Below are 21,441 nucleotides of genomic sequence, written 5' to 3' on the forward strand. Positions count from 1 at the left end.
CACTAGATCAATAACAATGTTTTGTAAGTTTGATTGTCAAAGCAAAGTATTGCGAAACTAGAAAACGAATAATGAATTCGCCTTGTTTCATTCTGAGCTGACAGCCAAATGGACACGGCGAAAGAAAAAAAACTCCGCTGATTTAGCAACCCCACCTTTAACACGTTGAGTGCCACCATACAACAAAAAAAATGGGGTTCGTCCGGCCACGATTTTTTTTTACATAATACAATGGAATATTTGAATTTTTGAATAGGCCATATGATGCCACATTGGTCTCATACCGATAGGCCAAGCAGCATAAACAATGCAATGGCTCTAGTATGGCGTGAATTCACTACTACTAATAGCTGCATCAGCACAAACCGAAATCTCACACATTATACCGTGAGACCAAGTGTCACCACGAGGCCTGAAAGTCCCTTCGCACTGTGAGACCAACCTGGACTCACATGGCACTCAGCGTGTTAATAGATTCGCCTTGAATACAAGATTGCATCCAAGCGCAATCTGTTTCTCTCTAATTCGTGATAGATACCAAGTTTGATCGTTAGGTATGATGAAAGAAAAATTTGTTTAGGGGAACTTTGGATTCTATGTCATTTGGTTTGTGTTTCACAAAATTCAACTTTGTGTAATGACAAAAGATAAAAACCATCACAGCCATCGCTCATACCATTGGTTTGTTGACCAATACGGTGAATACAAATGAGCAAATCTGCGAAATGAAGTGCAAATGCTGCTGCGTGGTTAGCCAATTGTGAAAAGTTGAGTGTTTTTAATTAAATTTAGCTATATTGGAACTATTAAGCTATATTACATTTTGAATTAAAACCATTTGCAACTTTGCACATTTGTATTCACGGCATTCGTAAACAAACCAATGGTATGAGCATTGGCTGTAATGATTTTTATCTTTTGTCATTACACAAACCTGAATTTTGTGAAACACAAACCGAATGACGTCAGTATATCTGTCAAATTCACTCAAAATAACGGTCTGCTAGGTGGTACACCTTTACATATCTTTTCCCCATGATTGCGCTTACTCAATTTGTCGTATTGTCGGTATTGTGAATAAACAAATCCAAAGAAGAAAAAAAGTAAACCCAATAAACCCTAATACAAGAAACAACAACGCGAACTGAGAACTATAAGTTTAACGTCAGGTCTCTTACCAATACAAGAAGAAGAAATCTTGCTTGTTTGTGAAAATCCAGTGAATGGCTTGGTAGCAGTGTTATTTGTAGAATTTAAACTAAGCAAATTAATGAACGCAGAAAACCTGCATTTGAAGGCTTTATATTAATTTTTGCTTTCACAATTTAACACACAGAATTTCGTTTTCATTAGTTTGATTAGTTTAAGTCTCACAAATCACTATATTACTAAGCCATTCACTGAATTTTCACAAACATGTAAGTTCTCCTACTTTGGTTTGTTTTGTCCGTTTGTTTTTTATTGCGACCGCAGCTGACGTCAAACTTGTTAAAATCGCGAGAAATAAAGTAACTGCTTTTTAATGGCGTCACCTGAGTTAATAGATTCGCCTTGATATATCGATAATTATTATTACGAATGCAAAGAGAAACATCAAAATAAAAACTAAATGAAATGGACACCGGCAAAGAAAAGAGGTCTGTAAAAATAATTCTAATAAAATTTATGTTAAATACATATTATTCATTATGAATTCAGTTTACAGAAAAAAGCGTGAGCCCATAAACGTTTTGTCCTCTTATTACTTATCATAAAATACAGAATTTCCCATGCATATTGCTGCCATAATTTTTTGCAACTTCAGTAAACGTCGTTTACGGATTTCCTCCAACTGTTTATTATTAGTAGAAAATTGCGCAAGTAAATTAGCAAGGAATAGCTCCTTGTTTTTTCATCATATCGTTAAAAATAATTAAACAAACCAAAAACACCGAAATATTCCATCAAAACAATTTCTATGAAGAAAAACCTTTCACAATAGTATTGACAGCTGATGGTCAATTTTGCAGGTAATTTGCCATATGTGAACGGGTAGATTAATTTTGGTATTATTACATACGTGAACGTGTTATAAAATAAACAACTGAGTGTCAGATTTTGAATTACAAAAGCGTTCAGAATATTGCTCAATTTAACCAATTTTTGGAAGTTTACAACTCAGGTTTCAGCATTTAGATTCTCAAGATAACAAAGATTTACCATTTATGTGGAGAATTTTGTATAGGTAAACGTGCATTTAGAGTCTAACTAATACTCCTGTTCCTCACATTTACAGACAGTCAAGAAAACAGCCCTAAAGTTGTGAACTTGTTATTTTTCTATTTAAATGCCCTGGTTGGGGGCTTCATTTTAAGTTTAGCATTTTGCCAATAACAGTTACGGCTTTTCGAACACATTGAATTTTTTCCATATTTTTTGATTAATTAACAATTTTAATCACATGTCACATGGTAGCATGTCATTTCACAAGAACAATAATTTTTCTCTTGGAAATCTTTGGCAAAACGCCAAAAATTAATAAATTTTAATGATTAAAAAAAGTCTTAAAATCTGAAAAGCACTCTTACCAATAATGGTTGTAACACTTGCTAATATTCAACATTTATTCGATTATTAGGTTCCTTCATAGTCGTTGATTGAAATCTATCGATAACCTTTAATCATATATAGTTTTTTCTCCAATAAGTGTGCGGTGTTTTAATTGTCTCGTGAAAAAATTGGTTAAATATCTTTTAATTATTCACTGAAAATTCAAGATAAGTTAAACTTGTTAAATATGGAAGCTGAAGTTGATGGTGGAGTTGAAAAAAAGCTGCAATCTCCAGAAAATATAACACCTGCAACTGGAGATGGGGAGCCGCTTTTTAATAGTATCGCGGCAGGGGCTTCGCAGGAGAACATTGCGATCACCGGTGTGAATGGAAACGTTGAGCAGACGCCGCCAGTAGAAAAAGTGGATGCAAATGAAGGTGAAACTCAGTGGTAAGTAATATAGGAATGACGGCATCATCTGATATGTATACATGTATATATGTGACATTTGGAGCATTTAGGCACATATATGTATGTATAATAAATTTGTATATGGCTGTATAAGCGGCATATGTTTTCGTTTCGTTGGCAACGTCAACTAATTAATTTTTTAAACATATTTTTAGGACTCAAAGTCCACAAAACGTTGGAGTGGCTAAACCGTTTGGTATGCCGCCTTTTGGTGCACCACCTATGGCATTTCGAGGTGGACGCGGGGGTATACAAATTATGCCATTTAGTCGTGGTGGTTCTCGTGGTGGAGGAAATTTCGGGGGACGTGGACCGGGAAATTTTGATCAAAATTTGCCAGGGCAAAATTCAAGCACAGCGCCAAACATCGCAAATGGGCCACCGATGGAGCTATGGGTGGAAACTAAAACGGAAGATGGAAAGTCTTATTTTTATCATGCTCTGACTCGTGAGACTACATGGAATAAGCCTGAAGCTCCGAACATTAAAGTTATGACACAGTCAGAAATTGAAGAAATGAATAAAAAGCAACAACAAATGCAGCAACAACCACAGCAGCAACCTCAACAAGTCAATGAAGCCGGTGGAAAAGCGCCTGATTCCGGTGAGCACACACTGGGTGGTAATATGGATCTGGCAAAAGAGATGCCTCCAATGTCCGTTGCGCCGCCTCTGAAAGCACCAGAGTCACTAACTCAGCATCCACCTCCGAATATGATGTCACAGCCACCGCCAACACAACAGCCCCTAACACAACCACCACCGAATGTCATACCAGCCGGTGCACCACCGTTGACCCAACAACCTCCGCCCGCTATCCATCAACAACCTCCACCATTCTTTCCACCTGGCATGCATCCGCCAAATTTTGCCCAACCTCCATTCGGGATGCCCCCACCAGGTTATGGTGGTTTTCCTGGCGGACCAGCACCATGGGGGATGCCTTGGAATCCACACATGCATCCAGCTCATGGACCTCCAACACAAGACAAACCCGCCAAAACCTTAATTATCAAACCTGGGGTTATTGATCCAGCCGTGATTGCACGTGCAGCCGAATGGTCGGAACACCGTGCCCCTGACGGACGGCCCTATTACTACCATGCAGGTCGAGGTGAGAGTGTTTGGGAAAAACCGCAAGCACTACGTGATATGGAAGCGGCAAGAATGGCTGCTCATTCAGGCACAACGCCGCAACAGGCCGTCGCCCCACAAGTCGCACCCTCTATGCCGCCACATATGATGCCAAATCCTGCCCTAATGCATATGGGTCCAGCGCCTGGAGGCTATGATCAAGCGATGGCATATAATGCTGCAGCTGCAGCTGCGGTAGCAGCAGCCGCAGCAGCGGCAGCCGCTGCGAATATTAAACCAGTTGAACAAACAAAAGCTGCACAAGCTGCTGCGTTAGAGAAGGAGTCAAAGAAAGTGGCTGAGGAGAAACGAAAAAAGGAGGAGGAACAGAAGAAAACTTCGGCACCTGCTGCAAAGCCAGTTGATAAGTCTCGACCTATTTCAAGTACACCCATTGCAGGCACTCCATGGTGCGTCGTTTGGACAGGAGATGCTCGTGTCTTCTTCTACAATCCATCAACACGGACATCCGTGTGGGAGAGACCAGACGATTTACTAGATCGTTCTGATGTAGACAAAGCTGTCAATAATCCACCAGAGCAATTGAAGGCTGCAGGAAATGTGACAACGGAAAAACCTGTGGAAAAGATAGAAATAGAGAAGAAGAAGGAGGCTGAAGTTGCCGAGGATGAGGAAGAGGAAGAGCAAGATGACGATGAAGTAATAAAAATTCGCACTGAATCTGAGTCGAGTGTAGAGGAGGTGCCAACGAAGAAGTCCAGATTATGTAAGTCAAATATAGATCCAAACTTGGGATTTATTACTATTATTTTTGTTGTGTATCTATTTTTTTTTCAGCCGCAAAGCAAACCAGGAAGGCTGATGCAAATGAAGCAGCTGTTGAAGCTGAAGTGCGTGCGGCCAAGGAGCGGGCAGTAGTGCCCCTGGAAACTCGTGTTAAGCAGTTCAAGGAAATGTTGCGTGAGAAGGATGTAAGTGAACGTTAGCTATTGTGTGTGTTTTGAGTGATCATATGTTAACACGATTATTTCTATATATTTTAAAAAGGTTTCTGCATTCAGTACTTGGGAGAAGGAGTTGCACAAAATTGTATTTGATCCACGATACTTGCTGCTGACATCCAAGGAGCGAAAACAGGTATTTGAAAAATATGTTAAGGATCGCGCCGAAGAGGAACGCAAAGAGAAACGTAATAAAATGCGACAAAAGCGTGAAGATTTTCGCAAGCTTATGGAAGATGCAAAGCTTCATGGAAAGTGAGTAGTATATAAATATTTTTTAAGCATTCATTAATTTATTATTATTTCTGTTAACAATTTGCCAGATCATCATTCAGTGACTTTTGCCAGCGCTATGGGAAAGATGACCGCTATAAGTCTATAGAAAAGGTACGGGAACGTGAAAGTCTCTTCAACGAATACATTGTAGATGTACGTCGGCGTGAAAAAGAGGAGAAAATTCAAAAGAAGGAACAGGTATGTGCGTGTTTTATAAGATTCATGCGGGTGAGGATGCGTTTGATTGCTTACATCATTTTGGGTTTGGGCTGCAGCAAACGTATTTCTTATTTAAATATTTAGTAATTCGTATTCTTAAATAATTGGAATTTTTGTACGTCTCTATTTGTATATATACTTATTATATTGTTAATGCTCCACAGCAAAGTTTGTACTTTTTATTTTTTTATAAAAATTTTCTTCACTCTAATCTTGAAATTTCAAAACAAAAAAATCTACCACTTCTACTTCAACTTGTAAAAAATATCATCTTCAACTGCAAACGATCAACAAACTTTCAACACAACAACGACCATAAATAGTTGATTTCAACGAAAAATGCAAAAATAAACCAGCCGCAAGAAATGCGCTTGAAATTGGTGCTATTCTATTTGAGCGCATACAAACTAATTATCTTAGAAAAGGCAAAATTGCAAAAAGATTTTAGGAGTTTTATCTGCATTAACACAAATAGACGTGATGAATGAGAAGACGTAAGGAAAAACGCAGCAAAATAATTGTTAAAGTATATCGTGTAATTGATTTGGTCATGGAGGTGCCAACAACCGCATCAAATTGTTTTGAACGGCAACACATCCATGTCCGTCCTGCTACCTACCATCCCAGTGACTTGATTGTTCGTTACTGCCTTCGTACGCCCGCTCGGCTCGTTTTACCCAAATTGTTTATCTATCTAGCTCGAAGCGTGGTGAGTTATTTATATGCAAATATGAAAGCATTAATAAAATAAAAAAAAAAATAAATAAATGCAAAACAAATCAGATCAACGTTGACTTCATTAAACAATCAGCAAATCACAATATATATAAACCAACGATAAATCTTGGTGATTTACCCTTCCGCTAGGAACGTCAAATGAACTTGTTGAAGCTTTTTGGATGCTCATAGTTATATGGCGAATTTTGATGGATGGAGAGGTACGGGCACAAACAAGGAAGACTAAAGAAGGCGTTAGGCAGGCGACAAGGCATGCCAATCTCCCAACAGCAGTCAGATTATTTAATGTTGGCGCTCGAGTCTCCAGTCTCTGGTCTCTGAGTGTGGCAGAGCGGGAGTGGGAATTGAGCGAGAAGAGACAAACAGTATGAATAAAAACTCAATCTAAACTTCATACATTTAAAAATTTTGTTACAGCGCAATAAGCAAGTAAAAAACGATATTTCACATTTGTAAAATAGTGTAAGTTTGCAAGTATACTAACTACTATTTAAAATGCAAGTCTAACGAACAAGAATAGATAAGTTCCAATGAAAACATCTTATGCACATACATATTAGTTCTTCAAAATTCATGCTGACTAAAGCCACTGCAAACAAATGTGAACTATTGTTTTTTTACTGTCGAGTTTTACTTTAAGTCCGTAAAGTAAATCATTCAATACATTATTTTTATGTATTTTTATTATATGATACACGTACATTTACATGTTGTCCGTCTGTCCGTCGAACAAGTGCTCGCACTTCCTGCCGTTTTAAATAATTTAAATAAAATTTACAATTTTCAGATTTGTACTGTTGGATGCCATTCAGTGCACTAATTTATTCTTTTTCAGCTACAAACTTCGTTTAATTGCTAATCTTGAAACTTTCTTTTTCAGCACAGCAAAGTATAATTAGTACTTAAGCTATTATCGTAGCCAATTAAGTTAGTTTGTAAGAGCGCCCTTTAAGCCCCTGTTATTATACTATAGTCGTATTTTGTAAGCTAAAATGAAAGCCAGTACCCGAAGTCGTCTAATTATCGTTTGTTTTTACTTTCTCTCTTTGTATCTTCCTTGACTGCCTTTGCCATATACACTTCGAACTTCATTACAATTTTAGATACGCAAAGATTTCATAGATATGTTGCGTGAACGTTCGGATATGGATCGGCATACTCGTTGGCACGATATCAAGAAGAAATTTGACGCAGATCCGCGTTATCGTTCGGTGGAGAGTTCTACTTATCGAGAGGAGTACTTTCAGGACTATATGCGTATCATGAAAGAAGAGAAACGTAAGCAGCGTGAGCAAAAGGATCGTGAAAGAGAACGAGAGCGTGAGCGTGAGCGAGAACGTGAACGTGAAAAAGATCGGGATCGTGATCGTAAATCGGATCGCAAACGTGGACGTAGCGATCGTAGCCGGAGCCGAAGTCGAGACCGTGATCGTGATCGTAGTGATAAGGAAAAAGGGAAGGAGCGTGAGAAGGAGAAGGACAAAGAGCGTGAGAAAGATAAGGAAAGAGAAAAAGATCGTGACAAGGAAAAGGATAAGGAGAGGGAAAAGGAGAAAGATAAAGAAAAGAACGGCGAGCAGAAGCGAAAACACGATGAGTCCGTAAGTCAACTAAAATATAATAATTTGCATTCATATCCGACCTACAATTATCACTCCGCCAGCATCTCCCAACAATTGAAAACAATAGTAAAAATAACAGCATATTAATTCCGTTTGTTATTTTGCGTCTCATAGGACGAAGAAGGTGAGCATCATGACGATGAAGACGGTCACACCAACAGCGAAGATGATGAAGCCGAACGGTTGCAAAAGGAGCGTGAAAAGCAGTTGCGTGTTGAACAAAGCATTCGCGAACGCGAGAAGGAAGTCCAGCGTACATTGGCTGGACATCTGCGTGATCGTGATAAGGAACGGGAGCACCACAAGCGCGACGAGGCAATTGGTCATTTCAATGCTCTGCTTACAGACTTGGTACGCAACCCAGATCTAACTTGGAAGGAGGTAAAGCGACAGCTTCGCAAGGATAGTCGTTGGGAATTGATTGAAACTTTGGATCGAGATGATCGTGAGAAGTGGGTCGATTTTTATATTTTTGTATATATATTATATATCCTTAAATTAATCGATGTTTCTCGATTTTAATCTTAGAATATTCAATGAGCACATCGATACACTTATGAAAAGAAAACGCGAAAAATTTCGTGAAATGCTCGACGAATTGCCGTCATTAGAGTTAACCAGCTCATGGAAGGATATCAAAAAATTAATTAAAGACGATCCGCGTTATCTCAAATACAATAATTCCGACAAATGCGAACGCGAATTTCGTGATTATACTAAAGACAAAACGTTAGCGGCAAAGACAGCGTTGCGAGAACTTTTATTGGAATGCAAATTAATAACTCACAAGAGCAGTGAAGTTGTTAAAGATAATCCCAATCATCTCAAGGAAATACAGGATATTCTAAAGAATGATAAGCGGTATGTAATTTTAACATTAGCTTTGCTCTATTTTATACAATTTTTAAAATCGGAAAACTTGCAGCTATCTAATTTTGGATCACATGGAAGAGGAGCGCACCACTATTATTGTGAATTATTTGGAAGAGTTACATAAGCGTGGGCCGCCACCACCACCAACCGCTTCTGAGTCGACTAGGCGCAATAAGTAATTTAAATCATTCAACAAAAAAAAAAAACAGTTTGCGCCGAAATCTAGTTTTTATGTGAAGTTACAACCATTTTCCAAAAATACACTGCATTAATGTAATGCATTTTTTTTTAAACTTTGCTAGTTTTAGTTAATTATATATGAATTTCAGCAATAAATTAAAAATAAATTGGAATTCTTAAAGTAAGTGGTTTCATCACAAAGAGTTTTTAAATGTTTAATTAATTAACGAATAGGTCTTATAACTGTGCATGACATTGATGGAATATATGAAATACGAAACAAGCACATTTAACAGTGGCGGAGAACGTCAAGGTATAGATAAGCCTCAATGTTAAGAACAATGATGTTGAGGGGCACTCCTATTGCGCACATGGTTCATCATAGACACCTTATGCACCATAAATTAACAAGAAGAGACTAAATGGCTTAAATTAAACTGTAGTGGAGTATTGCTGGCAGAGAATGTTAATTAAATGTAATGTTACTGATAAGTATTTTCAGTACAATTGAGTTTTGAAAGAGATTTTAATGCATCGACAATATCGACACCACACAGAGTTTTTGACCAAACAAAAATTGGTTCAAACATTTCACCAATTAAATTTTCTACTATTTTCTTATTTTTGAAATGATAATAGAATACATAAAATTTATTAAATACAATTTTTTTTTACATTAAACAATAAAAAATTGCCACAGCATGTACAGTGGTTCGCAGCTATTTCATGCAGTTTCAGTTTATGAATTTAAATTATTGCAGATGAAAAATTGTCGCAATTTAATGTGAATATTTGATGACGAACGTCATGAGCGTTTAATTGTTCGAAAAATAAAAGAAAACCCAATGCTATCGGCTCCAAAACTGCTGAACGAAATTCAGCAGGAAGTGGGTAAATCATATTGCGTCGAAACAGTGCGACGGGCACTACGTGAAAAGGACTTTAATGGTCGAGTAGCACGAAAGTAGCCATAAATATTTTGATTTCTGGAAAACGGTAATATTTTCTGACAAGTCCAAATTCAACCTATTCGGCTCAGATGGAATGTCTTACGTCTGGCGGAAACCTAATACAGAGCTCCACAAAAGCAACATACAACCGACTGTGAAACATGGTGGTGGAAGTGTAATGGTATGGGCATGTATGTCAGCAGCCGGAGTAGGAAATTTAGTATTTGTCGAGGGTATTATAGACAAAACAATGTACCTCAATATTCTAAAAGATAATCTACTCCAAAGTGCTGCGAAACTTGAATACCTCAAGATTTCCGTTTCTACCAGGAGAATGACCCTAAACATAAGGCGGCAATCGTGCAGACATGGCTCATATGAAACTGTCCACATTTAATGCAACCACTGGCTCAATCACCTGACATGAACGTCATTGAGAATTTATGGCCATTACTGGAAACAAAAATCCGCACAGATCACATAAGCAATAGAGATCAGATAAAAACCGTAATTTTCAAAAAAAGTTAAGCTTTCAAAATACTGCATTCGAAGTTTTAGTAGTTTGCCTGCATGTGCCACTGTATGTATATACAGTAACAGCAAAATAATCGCACTTTTGTTTCAGAGTAACTAGCTCTTAACTTTTTTATGATGCTCCATTTTGGTTTTCCATAATCAGCATAACAAGTTCTATCAAATCTCGTTTTTGAGGTTCTTCTAGCTAAACTTGGTCAACAATTTATTTGATTATTTTTGTTTTTGATAAAATAACGTTCAGAATTTTTACCGAATCGTAAAATATAAGAGGAAATTTATTATACGGCTCTCTTTGTTTCTCTTTGAACAAATTACTCACTGAACACACCCAATTATTCAAACAGCTGTTTTGGTGTCGGTGTGCCACAATAAACTGTCACTATCCATTACCTAATAAAACGCAACAAAAAAACCACCAATACTAAGTTTGCTAACTATGTCCTGGCTTGCGAATAGTTTCCGCAAGGCAATCACCTTTACTAATGTTCATCAACAAGTTTTACAAAAATGGATTACATCAACCACATCAATTACTTCAACACCCGTCAATGCAGTCGGCTTTCGCTACATATCATTTGAAGAAAAGCGTGCCAAAGGCCCACTAATTCGACGGTATGGTTACAAAAATCGCCTGCATCAACGTGGTTTGCTTCCACATTGGGATAATGGACAAAAATTGCCAATGCCCGATTATCGACCCAAAAATGTGTGGTCTGAGAAGCGTGCACTTTTTGGTCAAAATGATTACATTGACATACTTGGCTCGGATCGTTTGCATCCTACACGTGTACTGTATTCAGTGCCATCATGGTTACGTGGTGTCTCCGGCAATGAATATCAAGTGCTGCTACGTAAACGAAAAATGCTTGCCAAAACAAAGTATCCAATTGCGCGACCAACAAAATGGAAGCAATTGCAGAAACGGATACTTTACCTGTATCGATTCCTCAATCGCAAAACTAAAACAAGTTTCTCAAAACAATAAAATTACTATGTATCTGAGTGGAAGCGAAGTTGGGGGAAACAAATTCATATATAACTTTTGTGTTCAATACCTTATGGAATAGTAAGAGAAGAGTGTTTTGTAAATTTCTCCATTAATATTATAACAAATGTTATAATGGGTTGTTGTTGTGCTTTATGGAAATTACTGAATACAATGTGACGTGAATTTTCATTTTTTTTCAAATAAAATAAAAAGAATCGTATCTAAGTAAAAATGAAACATAACTTTTTATTTGAGTACATTTTTAACGTAGTGAATAAAATTACTTTCTCTAAAGACGTGTCCGTTGCAGTTAGGCCAACAGGTTATTGGCTGTGGAAACAGGCTGTTGCAACATGATGGCATGATCGGTTCTACGACGGATTTATAACCGACCAAGGACCGTCAATCCAGCAGCATCCCGGTTGCGTGTATGGGAAATGTTTATGCAACAACAACAACTACAGGCTGGGATCAGAGGAAATGGGTGTTAAGTGAGTGGATTTATGCTAGCATGAGGGGAATTGCTTAGTGTCATGCGAAGTACGGTAAAATGTCAGATATAATTAAATATATTGAGTATAACTGGGTCGATTCTGGTAAAGTAGGAATTTAATTTACTACAATGTCGAGACGGTAAGACTAAAAAAGTGGCTTCAAAGTTTTCAATTTATTATGCCTCCTTCAGTAAAAGAAGCCGCATGGGCTGGTGCGTGACTACCTTTCGGAGTAGTTCCGGGTTCGGATATTATAGTCATGAAATACCTCCAAGTGTATTTCTGCCATGAAAAAAGCCTCTGATAAAAAAAACCATCTGCCATTCCTAGTCGGCTTAAAAGTGTAGCTCCCTCCATTTTGTGGAACAATATCAGGACGCACGGCAAAAATAGGAGTAAAAGCTCGACCAAGCACCCAATAAAGGGGGTAAGCACCTATTGTGTATAATACATGTATGGCGATCGCTGTTAGAAAAAACTTTTTGATGGCGGGTCGCAATTTATGGAACAGCTGAGATCAAGGTTTGTCAGTCCATATCTGCTGAAGTGAGAGTAATATGTCTACAGTAATTCACCTTTATTGCTACCTACTGACCTTTTTCTAGTTGTCATTTAATTTGAAATTCTTCTACGTAGTGTTTGAACAATTTAAAACAAAATCGCCTTGCATTTAACAAAATTCAAGTGCCTTAAAACTGTTTTACTTTAAATAAGTTTTATTCGGGTTTCTTTCATAATGTTATATTTCATAATATATATATTTTTCTTTCATAATAATAATTATACTCATAATAATCATATAATAATATCGTAAATATTAGAAGTTATTGTGAAATACATTCGTTTTTGCGTTTTCTTATTTTGTTTGTAGTTTACATGGTTCCAAATTTTTTTATAAAAAATTATAAGGAGAAGGTAAGGTAATAGAAGGTGAATGAAAAGTCGCTTTAAATTGTTTTAAAAAAATTAAATAAATTTAAAAATTTTATAGTACGAGTATAACAATCATTGTCACAATAAATTAAAATACATAGGATATTTGTGAATTGCAGACTTTGTATTCTTATTTGGCCAAAGTATATGATTTTATATTGGTTTATATTTTAGTTGTTACTTTTGCTTTGTTCACATCGATAGGCAATCAATGATTGTTCGAAAAATAACCTTCACTGCATATATTCATAAGGAATTTGAAATATAACATTTTTAAAAACATAAGAAAAGATTTCTTAGGCTAAACTTAAGAACTTTTGAACTTTACAAGTTCAAAACTATGAAGTAAATAAAAATTAAAAATAATTCTATTAATATTTTCTAACCCTAAAATTTGCCGCAAGTTTTTCACATTACCCTAGTTCTCTGTTTTACACAGTAAAAGTCCAAAATGATTCAGGCTGTTTTATGGTGGATGTTGGATAATTAAGAGCCACTGAACACTTTAAACACAATCAAACGTCTATAACTCGCATTATCATTATTGAATGAAAATGTTTGACTTATGGAGGCGCTCTAGTTGTTATATTTATATTATTTTGTTTTTAAAAAACTACCATTATGTAACACAGATTTTAAATCGTTTCCACGATAGTCGGTTCTACGTTACCGAAACCCGGATTTATCTCCGGCCAAAGACTGTCACTCCAGCAGCATTCCCCGTATGTAATTATGGGGAATGTTTATGATACTACAACAACAACAACACATTTTAAATAATGAACACATTTATCATACATATCTAAAGTTACAATGAATTAAAGTAACCAGAAAAAGCGAATGAAAACCTACTTTCCTTTTCGAGTTTTCAGTTAAAAGAAATTCGAATTTGTTCAAAGCCTTATATTGTAGTCGTTTCTGTAACAGTTCATCAAACCCTTCCTATACGGTGCAGCCATCGATCGCTATCATCAATCTCAACTACCGGTAGGCCCAAGAAACATGTTGTTTCGACGAGGGGGATCCAAAGCGCGAGGAGTGTTAGGTGAGTGGATTTGAGGGGGACATAAATAGCTGGTTAGTGTCGTGCGCCGTACCTTCACATGTCGGCCATATATTGAGAATGTAGGGCCGATTTTGAATAGGTAGGAGTTCACACCCTGCTACAATAACTAGACCGTAATTGAGCCAAAGTTACGCGGGTCTCGCGAGGCAGCCGAAGTTCTTAATATGTAATATGTGGTGGTTCAACTTCGATGATGGTATTCGGAGGGCGGAAGTTTAAAAAGATGGTAAGAGACTTCCGCTGAATGCCGTTTAAGGCTTGTGTATAAACTGTTGGAGGGTGGTGTATAGTAGTAGGTGTGTCCTGGATTTCTTCAATATACTTAAAGAGATACTTCCTAGAAGAGGGAGGGAGGAGTCTCAGCCTCCAGCAAGTGCCTGCAGGAGTGGTTCCTGCGGTAGCAATCCAGCAGGTATTGCTTGCTGAGCATTATACTATGCTCGTTAACCAGGAGCCCAATAGCTATGCTGTGAAGAAGTGGTAAAGGAGACATCTGGAAGCAACCAGTGGCTGCCGTGATGGTAGTATTGGACTTCCTTTAACTACGTGTAACTAGTACCAGGCGCTATGTCTGTTAATTCAGAAACGGCCGGTCAATTGCTTTAAATGTCACGAACGGCATTTCTTGAACCTTGCCCGAAGTGCTATCGGCTAGCGATTTGAGGACCTTGTTGCGATTTTGGACCTTAGTGGCAATTATGGTTGCATGCGTTGAAAAGGAGCTCAAACTATCGAACGTGACATACAGTATTTAGGGATTGTTAACAGTCGGTACAGGTATGTCATCGAATTCAAACTTCAGCTGTAGGTTGACTCCTTTCTTCCGGATTGCCGAGCAATCGTCAGCGTACGAGATCGCTGAGAAAGCTTCGAAATATAGAAGTTGAGAAGCAAAGGTGAAAGGACACCACACTGCGGCACTCCTTGAGCTACTCTGTTAAGAAGCTTGATTTTGCAATGCTACTGACATGTGTCCACCATACAAATAGTTTGCGGATTATCTCTTCAGTCCTAGTTAGAAGGTCGACTGTTGAATATCATATAGTAAGATGGAATGGCTAACTTATCGAAAACCGTCGATAGGCCCAATGCTACTAGAACAGTTCTCGCGCAGGGGCGGTTTAGGTTAAGCCCATGATTAATCTGTGTGTTTATGGCAGTAAGTGTTGTGGAGATACAGTGTACTTTACGGGAGACATGTGAACCTGGGATCAGGTGTTTCGTAAAGAACGGGAGCACAAGAGTCTCAAGTGTCTTCACTATCGACGAAAGGAGAGTTATGGGACGATAGGACTCTCCTTGGTTAGCGGGTTTCGCAGGTTTCATTAGTGGGACCATTCTCCCTCTTTTCCTCTTGCCGACTACAATGAGAGTAGTCAAGGGAAAATGTATGGTCCTTGTGAGGTATGCTGTTCCCGTCGCACCCAAATTTTTAGCATCAGCATGTTGATACCGTCAAAACCAATGGCTTTGGAAGATTTACCTTTCCTGATGACCACCTTGGCTTCTTCGCTGGAGAAGTGATTACACGACGCTTATACATACAATTTGTCGACCGAAGGATGCAAAACAAATTTTCGGGTAAAATAGTTCAAGCATCGCTTAGGGTTCGACCAAACGCAACCAGTAAAAGTGGACCCCAGTTGACACTACAGCATTTGCTTTACATACAAAAGTTCTATGCAAATAAGAGCATCACAAAAAAACAAAAAACCAAGTACCAAAATACTTATTCGAGTTATGAGTTATGGACAAGTTCGAAGTTTACATTGCTCTTTAAACGCTGTTGAAATTCAATTTAGTTTGAGTTGAGTTGAGTTATAAAAAAATCGAGTTATGGATGTTTGACTGTACTCCTATTCTATTCTATAGTAATTATATATGCAGATATCAAACTAATGAGGAGAATCACACTATTTTCAAATCATATATAAGTATTTTAGTTTTTGTCAGAGTGAACATTTAAAAAAAATGTTTCGTTAAAAAAATATATTTTTGATTATCCTTGGGAATTGCCAATGTGAAGCAGAAAATTACTTCAAAATTTTCAATAAGAAAAAAAAACTTTGCTTTAAAATAGCAGTGACCCTCAACTTTCGTTCATATTCAATTTAATTACTATACGAGGGCGGTTCAATAAATACCCGTGTTTGATGACAGAGGGCGTTCCTGAGGGAAGTTGGTGTTAGCATCGTGTGCTGCCATCTATCAAACGACAGCAAAACAAATTTCAGACTGATTTATAGGTTAGTTTGGATTTGGTAGCTATTCGATTTGGTAGTTTCGTGATTTTAGCTAAGATGGAAAAAGAGTATTGTTCGGTAATTCGCTTTTTATTTATGGGAAAAATGTGGGGAGATAAAAGCAAAGTTGAATGATGTCTATGCTTGGCATCTATGACCACAGTTAATATTGGTTCAACGAATTTAAACGTAGGCGAACATCTGTTTTTGATGAGGAGCGATCAGGACGCCCGCAAGACGTGGTTACCGAGGAAATCATTCAAAAAGTCCACGATATAATTCTGGCTGATCGATGAACGAAAGTTAGTGTGTCGATCGAAATGGCAATTAATATTTTATATGATAAGTTGGTGATGAAAAAGCAGCAACAAGCGGATGCAGCTGTTAACTTCCATTAAGTGTTTGGAGCTATTTAAGCGAGATCCGAAGGGATTTTTGTATCGACTTGCCACCGTTGATGACACCTGGACTCAGGAAGAACGATCACGCGGCGCCGTAGCCGAATGGATTGGTGCGTAACTACCATTCGAAATTGAGAGAGAACGTATGTTCTAATCTCGGTGAAACACCAAAATTAAGAAAAACGTTTTTTTCTAATAGCGGTCGGCCCTCGGGAGGCAATGGCAAACCTTTGAGTGTATTTCTTCCATGAAACAGCTACTCATAAAAAATATCTGCCGTTCGAAGTCGGCTTGAAGCTGTAGGTCGCTGCATTTGTGAAACAACATCAAGACGCACGCCACAAATAGGAGGAGGAGCTGGGCCAAAAACCCAAAACGTACGCGCCAATTATATATATGTATATAAGAACGATCACTGGACAACACTACAATGAGTTATTGGACCGCTTTCACAAAAAATTGAAGGAAGCACGGCCGCATTTGGCGAAAAAGAAGGCGTTGTTTCACCATTATAACGCATCAGCATCATTCATCCGGACTTGCTGCCGCCAAACTGCATGAATTCCGTTATGAACTGCTGTCACATTTCCCGTATTGTTCGCTAACATGAAGAAATGGCTCGGGAAATGGCGGGGAAAAAAGTTTAGTTCAAACGGGGAAGTCATCGCCGAGATAGAGGCGTAATTTGGAGAGTTCGACGAGACCAATTTTTTGATTTGCGTCTTTCTAAGAGGGGACTATGTTGAAAGAAAAAAAAAACAATTTTTTTTAAATGGTGTCCTCATTTTTAACACGGGTACTTGTTGAACCACCCTCGCATGTATCACATATATGTATATATTTTTAAGTATGTGAGATTACTTTCTTATTCAAAAAACTAAGTGCCCGACATGCTCAGCGGACTTTAATTACCCAAAATGGATTAACTCTCGTGCGCCTTTTTATAATCATATCGGTTATAATTTGGATAAGGCCAATGAAAATCCAAATAAGAGTGAGTAATTCTCTATCGAAAACCTTTGCATCATTTTTGGTGGTTAAATTTTATCAAATTTTGTTATACAAAAAATGTCAACAAAACGTTCCATATCCGGTTTATAGTATGCATCCTATTGTTTGTTGTGGTTCATTGCATATGTTTTATCAGTGTTTATGATGAATTTTATAAATATTTATATTTTTCGACTTTTTACTTCATTTCATACATTTATTTTATTGATTCACTTTTCAGTTTAGTAATTTAGTTTTATTCTCTTTAATTGTTTTATGGTTAGGCACAAAGTATGATTTCCATATTTATTTTATTGGCTTGCTTCAAATTTTCAACCCATTGACCAATTTCCACTTCTTTCAACTTTGCTATACCTTTGCTTTGTATTTGTTTTTCTTTCGTATTTTTTTCCTTGTTACGGTTACATATATACATACAAACACATATATACCTATAACATACAAGTCAGGCCACTTGGCTTACTTGCAATTGGAAAACTACTATTTATACACGTCCTAATTTCGGTAAGGTTCTATTGCTACAAACAGATGTATCTGCATAAATGCATACGTACATATGTATGTATGCATGCTTTAAAGTATATTCTATTTACTTTTTGTTTTCATTCAAGTATACTGCAATCTAATACATTATTTATTACTTGGTAATCACTAGACGCTATTGTTTTTGTCATTGTTTTTATTGTTGGTGTTTTTGTTTTTTTTTGCTATACTTTAATTATTAACTATTTTCTATTTGCGTATTCTTTCCTACTAAATTTAAATATCGTTTGTATGTAAGTATGTGTAAAGTACTAAATTAGTTCAAGTATGTATGTGTATATAATTTGTTTGTATGTGTTTTCGTTTTCTATGGTGTGGTAAGCGATAGTGTCAGTTAAAGTAAGAGTGCAAATCTGTAAAATACAAGCCATACACTCTTTGAAGAATCGACTATCGAAGATCATAAAGTGCTGCCATAAAGAAAGCAGATACTGTAAAAAGAAAATATATTAAAAACTGTAAATAAAAAAAAAACTAAAAATTAAATTAAATAAACAAAATAATGTAAGTTAAATTTCTCCAATGGCCTAACCACCATCGGTTACTTCGGATGTCCATTTACGATGCTAATGCCCACTTGAAAATTTGAAATTCAATTCGAAATTTCCTTTTGTGCTTATGCATTTCTATACATTCAAGTTTCCGATACGAAATATATATAAGACGTTTCGATCTTTAAAGTCTTAAAATAGAGGAACAAAAATACACAGCAAAATGGGGCCGATCACGGTTAAGGGAATACAGAAGGTTAAACAAATTGAATTTCACAAAATCTCTTTTTCCATGGTATTCTCTTCCTATGTTTAAATTAATCTCTATCTTCGTTTTTGCTTAAAAAAGTGATTTATTTCAGCATTTTCGTAGCTTCTCTAGAAATTCCACTTCAAGCTGTTGTATCTTCTATTCTACTTATCGTTTTCCGGGTCGGGTCAAATAATGAACTTTTGTTGTTTTCATCGCTAAGCGCAAGTGAGAGCAGAACTGCTTGACCACTTGGGTGGAATAAATATAAAACGGCCTGTATTGTCGAATCGCGAAACCCAAAAAGTATTCTGTTGCTAAAATATTCTCCACTTAAGATTCTAGATAATAAGATTGGAAAGGGTGAAGGAAAATAAAAAAATATGCAAATAAAATACCTAAAATAAATAGCATTTTATTTGCGAATACAAATTTCTCAGTAGGCCCACATACAAATTGAATTTTAGTCCCCTAATAATTGAATCATAATAATTAGATCCAGAATGGTATATCACCGTGAAAGAAAGAAGAACCATCCGTGTTTCGCAAATGTTAGCAGTCTACGTTTTTATGCGAAGCAGTTTCGTTTCGAGTTCGAGAAGAGTGTCTTTCATAGGCGTAGTCTCAATATTACTACATCTTCGTTCGTAATTAGATTATTTGGTAAAATATTAATTTGGAATACATACACTTCCTTCGATTTCTTTTTTTTTTAATTTAAAATCATGTAAATTAAGGGGTTACATGGGTTTCGTGGCTTTAAAAAATCGAAGTTTTTTTTGGCTTATTAATTTCTACAACATCTCAAGAATATATCCTAAATTTTCAAGTCGATCCGAATAATAGTTTCGGAGATAGAGCCTTCGGAATGTGTGCGCTCCAAGCCACTTTTATTGTTACTCAAAACTTGTAACGCGTTTTTCTCGGAACCGTGTTTTCAAAGTCGGTTGTCAAATTTTCTCGAAAACTACTCAACCGATCTTGATGAAATTTTTCACAGGTGTTCGAGATACAATTTACTCGTGCTTGGACGAAGGATATTTTTTTTTTTCAATTACAACTATTTAAAAAAAACAAAATGTCAAGCAAATTTGACAGAAATTTTCATTTTTTTGGAAAAATGTGTGCCAAAATTCCAATTTTTACTTTCTTTTCTTTCCTTCATTCAAGCACGAGTTTATGGTCTTAACTAAAACACTTATTTTTGTTTTTTCATTTTCGATGATGCTGTCAGGAGTTATGCTGACAACGCGGGCGCACCTTTTTTCGAGGGGTCACCGGAAATGACGTCACAATGGAGGAGTTGTAATTTTTTTTTTTTTTTGAAAATTTCAGAAATTATTCTTTAAATATTATGTATCTATAAGACAGAAAAAAGTTTGAATTAAATAAATAATTTTTTACATAGAAAAAAAATATTGAAAGTAGGCGTTTTTTTACTCGGCGAAACCCATGTAACCCCTTAATGAAATATTCTCCGCTTGATTGCTTTATGCTGTTGCTTCTGAATTTAAAGGATCCAACGTCAGCACCCATAATCGTCTAAGATTGTATAAGTATATTGCTCAAACTAAGCCACATAGAGAACTTCCGTGCGTCAATTCTAGTTTGAGGTTGATTTGCATTCATTCGAGAGATTTCCCGTTTTAGTAGCCGCTATGATTCTAATAGAAGTGGAAGTCGGTCTTTAAACCAACTCACTTAGACCGTTGCCGATCTATTGCATGTCGTGCAGTATTGAAGGCGAAATCATTGCATTGAATGTGCATTATTAAATACGATATCACGTTACTGTTAGCCGAAAGTCTTAAAATTAATTAATTTCTAGTTAAAAATTATGTAAAGCTTGAGAAAATGTTAATAGTTAGAAGAGAGAAATGACTCAGCCAGGGACTGCCACTTGCGCAGCATTCTTCAAAAATGTACAACAAATATCACAATGGCAACAACAACAGCTGTATAAGTATATTAGGACGAATGTGTCCGTTGTGTCTGCATGTATATCAAACCGCAGTGACATACACTTTTCTTAGAGTTTTCCGAACAAGATCCAGTCTGTCTAACAGGAGCGTGACCGCTATAACTTGAGAAACTATTTGACCAATTCGATTCTAAAAAACTACTTATATGGCCTTATATATTGCTGGTAATATATTCAATAAAATGTATAGTCCCTCCATTGGCTTTAATGGCTGCATATTTCTGCCCACGTTGTCGAGGTAATCGGTTCCAAATCAGTCGAATTTGCCTTGGCATGAGTGGAGAAGTCAAAAATCAAGTCGATGCTTATTTGTTTTTACGATTCCAAGGGAATTGCCCACAAGGAGTTCGGGCCAACGGGCCAAACCATCAATGCAATTTTCTAACTTGGCGTTTTGAAGCGTTTGCTGCATCGCATTCGTTGAATTCGTAGAATTCGCCCTGAATACCGCGAAGGAGGAAGCTGGCGCTTATTGCATGCTAAAGCACCATCTCATCGATCCACTCTTGCGACTGATTTTTTGCCTAGAAATCCCATTTTAACCAT

At 36.9% G+C, this 21,441-nt stretch overlaps 3 protein-coding genes across 4 annotated transcripts; all 3 read left to right on the plus strand.

The window, feature by feature from the left end:
- Nucleotides 1–2,664: 2,664 nt before the first annotated feature.
- LOC128871716 (transcription elongation regulator 1) lies at nt 2,665–9,059 on the plus strand. Its single transcript, XM_054113694.1, has 9 exons — nt 2,665–2,982; nt 3,159–4,864; nt 4,936–5,069; nt 5,146–5,354; nt 5,423–5,573; nt 7,436–7,933; nt 8,069–8,406; nt 8,483–8,815; nt 8,880–9,059. The coding sequence occupies exons 1-9, from the start codon at nt 2,777–2,779 to the stop codon at nt 9,004–9,006; spliced, it is 3,702 nt and encodes a 1,233-aa protein (XP_053969669.1). The 5' UTR covers nt 2,665–2,776; the 3' UTR covers nt 9,007–9,059.
- On the plus strand, nt 6,078–6,623 carry LOC128871718 (uncharacterized). Of its 2 annotated transcripts, none has more exons than XM_054113696.1 (2): nt 6,078–6,303; nt 6,378–6,623. In XM_054113696.1, the coding sequence occupies exons 1-2, from the start codon at nt 6,079–6,081 to the stop codon at nt 6,459–6,461; spliced, it is 309 nt and encodes a 102-aa protein (XP_053969671.1). In that variant the 5' UTR covers nt 6,078; the 3' UTR covers nt 6,462–6,623. The 2 variants fall into 2 exon arrangements, with proteins under 2 accessions (XP_053969671.1, XP_053969673.1); XM_054113698.1 differs by having other exon boundaries at nt 6,462–6,623.
- Nucleotides 9,060–10,832: 1,773 nt separating the features above from the next.
- On the plus strand, nt 10,833–11,712 carry LOC128871717 (39S ribosomal protein L51, mitochondrial). The gene has a single exon (XM_054113695.1). The coding sequence runs from the start codon at nt 10,931–10,933 to the stop codon at nt 11,477–11,479; it is 549 nt and encodes a 182-aa protein (XP_053969670.1). The 5' UTR covers nt 10,833–10,930; the 3' UTR covers nt 11,480–11,712.
- Nucleotides 11,713–21,441: the final 9,729 nt, after the last annotated feature.

This window comes from Anastrepha ludens, chromosome 2, assembly GCF_028408465.1.
Source record: "Anastrepha ludens isolate Willacy chromosome 2, idAnaLude1.1, whole genome shotgun sequence".
Classification (NCBI taxonomy): Eukaryota; Metazoa; Arthropoda; class Insecta; order Diptera; family Tephritidae; genus Anastrepha; species Anastrepha ludens.

Excerpts from the sequence above, each read along its gene's own strand:
- LOC128871716 (XM_054113694.1), top strand. The coding sequence starts at position 2,777 with ATGGAAGCTGAAGTTGATGGTGGAGTTGAAAAAAAGCTGCAATCTCCA. Across the intron at positions 4,865-4,935 it reads AACGAAGAAGTCCAGATTAT|CCGCAAAGCAAACCAGGAAG; the intron begins GTAAGTCAAATA and ends TTTTTTTTTCAG. Across the intron at positions 8,816-8,879 it reads ATTCTAAAGAATGATAAGCG|CTATCTAATTTTGGATCACA; the intron begins GTATGTAATTTT and ends GAAAACTTGCAG.
- LOC128871718 (XM_054113696.1), top strand. The coding sequence starts at position 6,079 with ATGAGAAGACGTAAGGAAAAACGCAGCAAAATAATTGTTAAAGTATAT. Across the intron at positions 6,304-6,377 it reads TCTATCTAGCTCGAAGCGTG|ATCAACGTTGACTTCATTAA; the intron begins GTGAGTTATTTA and ends AAAACAAATCAG.
- LOC128871717 (XM_054113695.1), top strand. The coding sequence starts at position 10,931 with ATGTCCTGGCTTGCGAATAGTTTCCGCAAGGCAATCACCTTTACTAAT.